General features: G+C 40.0%; 1 protein-coding gene across 1 annotated transcript; it reads left to right on the top strand.

Moving 5' to 3' along the window:
• The first annotated feature begins 919 nt into the window (after positions 1-919).
• LOC104808161 (ubiquitin receptor RAD23b) lies at positions 920-4,590 on the top strand. The gene is made up of 12 exons (XM_010533754.1): positions 920-1,146; positions 1,574-1,735; positions 2,285-2,323; positions 2,415-2,441; positions 2,540-2,613; positions 2,818-2,995; positions 3,070-3,180; positions 3,262-3,327; positions 3,560-3,607; positions 3,689-3,798; positions 3,950-4,034; positions 4,130-4,590. The coding sequence occupies exons 1-12, from the start codon at positions 1,081-1,083 to the stop codon at positions 4,244-4,246; spliced, it is 1,083 nt and encodes a 360-aa protein (XP_010532056.1). The 5' UTR covers positions 920-1,080; the 3' UTR covers positions 4,247-4,590.
• Positions 4,591-5,142: the final 552 nt, after the last annotated feature.

Raw genomic sequence — 5,142 nt, 5'->3', positions numbered from 1 at the left:
GATATACAGAAAGAAGTATCGTGGTGTATGATGTTTGCGGACGATATCGTGTTAATAGATGAGTCCAGACAAGGAATAAATAGACAATTAGAGTTATGGAGGAGTACATTAGAACTAAGAGTTTTAGGTCTAGTAGAACGAAAACCGAGTACATGCATTGCGATTTTAATAGAAGGTGTACTAGTGATATAGGAATTAACTTGCAAGGAGGATTAGTACCTCAAAATCCACATTTTAAATATCTTGGTTTAATCCTCCAAAAGGATGAAGTTGCGACGAAGATGTTAGTCATAGAATAAAAGTGGGATGGATGAATTGGAGGCAAGCCGCGAGGGTCCTTTGCGATCGCAAAATTCCCATACAGTTGATAGAAAAATTCTACCGTACAACCATAAGACCCGCACTGATGTATGGTAGTGAATGTTGGGAGGCAAAAGAATAACATGTGTCCAAAATGTGTGTGGTCGAGACGAGGATGTTGTGATGGATGTGCAGACATACACGGATGGACAGAATTCGGAATAAGAGTATTAGAGAAAAATTAGGAGTCATAACCATAGAAGAAAAATTACGGAAAAATCGTTTAAGGTAGTTTGGACATGTAAAACGTAGATCGTTCGACGCTGCGATTAGAAAATTAGAGAGTACAAGGATATAAGTGAAGAAACGAGGAAGAGTACATCTAGATTTACTTAGGAACGTGTCATTAGGAATGATTTGGATGTGTTGCGAATCTCGAAAGATGTGATGCAAAACCGAAATGAGTGGAAAAAAAGAATTCCAAATAAACTTGGATTTAGGACGACGTTGATATTGACGGTGAGGAGTCATAAATTGATAAATGGGGAAATTGGGAGAGATATTTGTTTGAGCGTGTGTCACGTGCAGGGCACGTGGGGGAAGTTCTTGCCGCGGCTTAAATCCGAAACGCTGGGGGTGGTGATAGGGACTGTTTGCTACAGTCGGCACGGCACTCGTGTGGCTTCGCTATCGATCCCTTGACACCGCTTGTTTTCTAGGTCTCTCTATTCCCTCGCCGAATCTCCGCCGCCGGTAATATCTCCCGCCAAATCTGTTGACATGAAGCTCACCGTCAAGACTCTCAAGGGCCGTCATTTCGAAATTAGGGTTCAGCCCTCCGACACGGTGAGCCTCCCTCCCCCTCCTCCTCCCATTTTGTTCGTTTCGAACGTGCAAAATAGCAATTTTTATATGTGTAAACAGAAAGCTTTTGATGTCTTCGTATGCTAAAATGCTAAGCTGGGAATCTCTGCAATATACGTTGATGGGTTGCGGCACTAGCATCCTTGATACAGAGTTTCATTCTGAGATATTCCAATTTTGAAGATCTGATTTTTTCCGCAATCGGATGTTCTTTTGATTTTCCATCCAAGTTTTGGGGAACAATAGTTCAAGAAATTATATTGAATATTTGTTGTGAAATGTTTGAGAGATGTCTCAATTGCGGCTCCGATATCCTTTATTTGACATGAATCTCTTTTGGTTTGAATGAGCTATGTTCCTCTGTAAGTTTGTAATTGGTTAAATCTGGGAATTGGTTGTTTGTCCAAAGATAATGGCGGTGAAGAAGAACATTGAAGATTCGCAAGGAAAAGATAATTACCCTTGTGGGCAGCAGTTGCTGATTCACAATGGGAAGGTTTTGAAAGATGAAACTACATTGGCGGAGAATAAGGTCACTGAGGAAGGTTTCCTCGTCGTCATGCTTAGCAAGGTACTTTATTAGTTTCTTCAGGGAGCTTAATATCTACAATGTTGCTTGTTATTTTGTTATCTCTTTAATCAGTCTTATTTCCACTTGCTATGAGGTGCATGCTTATGGAAAAATGGATAGTTCATAAGATGCTTTAAGCATCCTGGGTATGTTTACTGAGAATCCAGTTGCATTGCATATACCATCGCATGAGATTCGATTTAGTTCCCCATTACTACGTACAGGAAAAACAATTTATGCCTTAAACAAGCAAGCACGATTCTACCAGGTAATGTATGGGATCATCCGGTTGAAGCTTTAGATAAGTGAATTATAAGATAATTGAGTCTGTTGATGTTAAAGAATATTGCTGGAGAACTTAAAAAGCTCCCCAATTGTGGGTATTTTGGTTGAATACCACAAGATAACAAGTTGAAGAACTGGTGTCTTTGGATGTATGTTGCTTTATATTTCAGTTTGTGGTTGTTTTCTCCATATGAACAATTAGAGATAGAGTTTAGCCATTACATTCGTTGATAATTTTTTTGCCTGTCTGTATCTAATTTGTAGAGCAAAACTGCCGGGTCAGCTGGAACCTCTTCTGCTCAGGTAGCTTTACTCTTTTTTCTTCATTTTTTTTTTGTGCAATACTTGGTTTGTCTGATTTTTCTGAATTAAAAACTCTTCTTTTAAATCACAGCCTGCTTATACTGCTTCTTCTACCAAGGTAACTTTAATGCGAATCTAATGTTGTTCGGGAGATATTCTATCAGCATCTTGTTGCATGCATCTATTGTTTAATACAAGCTTGGTTTGACAAACCAGCCTGCAGCTCCACCAGCAAGCCAGCCTACATCTGTACCAGCTTTGAATCCTACTCCTGCTCAGGAACAAACAGCGTAAGTTTTATGATTAAGCTGAGAAGTTTCATTGGAAAAGGATGAGTTTCTCTCTTCTCCTGTTTTTTCCATTTTCTTTTACAAGTGCCGGCTTCTGTATCTTTCATGGTTTTTGGAGATCTGTCCAAGCCGACCTTTTGTATATGTTTTCCTTAGGGTTCTATTTTATACATATGATCTACACCATTTAATCCCATGCTGCAGGGCTCCAACTGACACCTATGGTCAAGCTGCTTCAACTTTAGTTAGTGGTAGTAATCTTGAGCAAATGGTACAACAAATAATGGAAATGGGTGGCGGTAGCTGGGATAAAGAGACAGTTACTCGTGCCCTTCGTGCTGCTTACAACAACCCTGAGAGAGCAGTCGATTACCTGTACTCTGTATGCCTCATATCTCTATTGCTCCCTTAATGTTCACCATCAAATGAAGCTGATGAACTTTGGTTTACTTTCAGGGAATTCCTGAAACGGCTGAGGTAGCTGTGCCAGTGGCTGGATCAGCTGCAGCCCCTGTTGCTCCTCCCTCTGGAGGGCCTAATGCATCCCCTTTGAATATGTTTCCTCAGGTAAGAACTTGGTGCTTTTACTGCCCACAAGAGTTGATGGATGCTGATTTCCTTTATCGTGCTATGGCTTAATCTTCCCAGGAAGCGGTTTCTGCTGCCGGAGTTGGTGATCTTGGAACACTTGAATTTCTTAGAAACAATGACCAGGTTTTAATTCTACTTGGCTTCATATGACGATGTTGATCTCTCACTATAATCATGCCATTACCTGAATGAATGATGATCTGACAGATGACATATGTATTTGTTAGAATTTTATTTTACGCTTTTCATGGAGGTGTCTTTGTGTCCAGCTGTTTCTTGTAGTATCGCAGTCAGTTGCTTTATCTTCTGCGTATTTCATCTATGCATTCATCTTTTGCTATTCCTTTTGTTGTAGTTCCAACAATTGCGCTCCATGGTTCATTCAAATCCTCAAATTCTTCAGGTTGGGGAAGCTTGATTTTTCTTTACTCTGTTCTTTTGGCTTGTAGCTTATTTAGCAAAACTGTTTTTGCCTTGGTTACAGCCCATGCTTCAGGAGCTCGGAAAGCAGAATCCCCAACTTCTCAGACTAATTCAAGAGAACCAGGCAGAGTTTCTTCAGTTGCTAAACGAGCCCTATGAAGGGTCTGATGGGTGAGGGTTCTTCTCTAAGTAGGCCGTCTTTTTTGCCGGCTTAATCTATCAATGGGGTTGCATTGTACCTGCATGATTTTTTCTCTCCTGAACTATGTTTATGTGATTTTCTAAACTCATAAATACTGATTATCAAAGTTTAAACCTTCAGGGATGCAGATATTTTCGATCAACAAGAGCAAGAAATGCCTCACGCCATTAATGTCACCCCTGCAGAACAAGAATCGATTCAACGGGTACTCACCCTATCCCTGTTAAAAAAAACTATCTATTTTCCTCCAGCATCTTTCTAACCTAATTGGCATGCATCTCTTTCTCATCCTTTTAACAGCTCGAAGCAATGGGATTTGATAGAGCCCTAGTAATCGAAGCCTTCCTTGCTTGTGACCGCAACGAGGAACTGGCAGCCAATTACCTCCTCGAAAACTCTGGAGATTTTGAGGACTGAGTGAGTGCTCCTGTCTAAGAAAAACAAGTTTTGGCCCTTTTAGCCGAGAACCCGTTCATTTACTCCAGTCGGGTCAAGCTCCACTCCGGTTAAACATTATATTTCCGTCTCTCCACGTTTCATGGTACGTTTTTATCTTTCGAGAATGATGTGTGTTATCGGTTTCTGGTTATAGGCTTTGCGAAATTCTCATTGTTTTCCCCCATTGGACCCGCTTTTCTTTCCGATATTTTACTTCCGAATTCATGAGAATCTAACAGGTTGGCTGTGTATCCGTGAACATTTATTATGGTTGTGATTTTTATGTCTAAAAGGAGCGAGAGAAAAAGTGTCGGATCACATTATTCTTGATGGTAAAAGTATTAAGGTGTTCGAAGTTGGTCCTATGTTATTACCATCGTGATCTGTTCACGGACTTCAACTCCGGCTTGTGTGGTCTTATCCCTCCGACATGATCCGTTCCTAGTCACGCTACTACCTACGAATCGCATGCACATTATCCTGGCCTGGTTTTGAAAACTATGCCGGTTTGAGAGATTAACTTGATGGGAACCGTAGATTTGTGCGACATACCAATCGGTTTAGGGAAGCTAACCGGGTAAACCGGATCACTCGTGATCGTGGTGGAATCTTCTTTCGTAGCCAGTAACAGAAAAGAATCAGCAAAAACAAAAGTGAATTAAGTCTGTAGAATCTAAAAAATAAAAGCATGTTAAATTACCGGATATTCTGAATTTTTAAAAGCATTGTCTTTCTTGATTTGGGATCGATAGTAATCATATAAATTACATATATATAGATATATGAAATTATGCTTGGTTTTCTGCCTAGACGTCTACGTTTATTGATAAATATATTAAAAAAATAAAAAAGAAAAAGGATTTAAAGGGGGAGAG

This window comes from Tarenaya hassleriana, unplaced genomic scaffold (genome assembly GCF_000463585.1).
Source record: "Tarenaya hassleriana unplaced genomic scaffold, ASM46358v1 Cleome14, whole genome shotgun sequence".
Taxonomy (NCBI): domain Eukaryota; kingdom Viridiplantae; phylum Streptophyta; class Magnoliopsida; order Brassicales; family Cleomaceae; genus Tarenaya; species Tarenaya hassleriana.
This window is presented reverse-complemented; position numbering and strand designations above follow the sequence as displayed.

Bases quoted from the DNA above. Each gene is read 5' to 3' on its own strand.
- LOC104808161 (XM_010533754.1), top strand. From the start codon at position 1,081: ATGAAGCTCACCGTCAAGACTCTCAAGGGCCGTCATTTCGAAATTAGG. The intron at 2,442-2,539 runs GTAACTTTAATG...TTGACAAACCAG, and splicing joins ATACTGCTTCTTCTACCAAG to CCTGCAGCTCCACCAGCAAG. The intron at 2,996-3,069 runs GTATGCCTCATA...GTTTACTTTCAG, and splicing joins CAGTCGATTACCTGTACTCT to GGAATTCCTGAAACGGCTGA.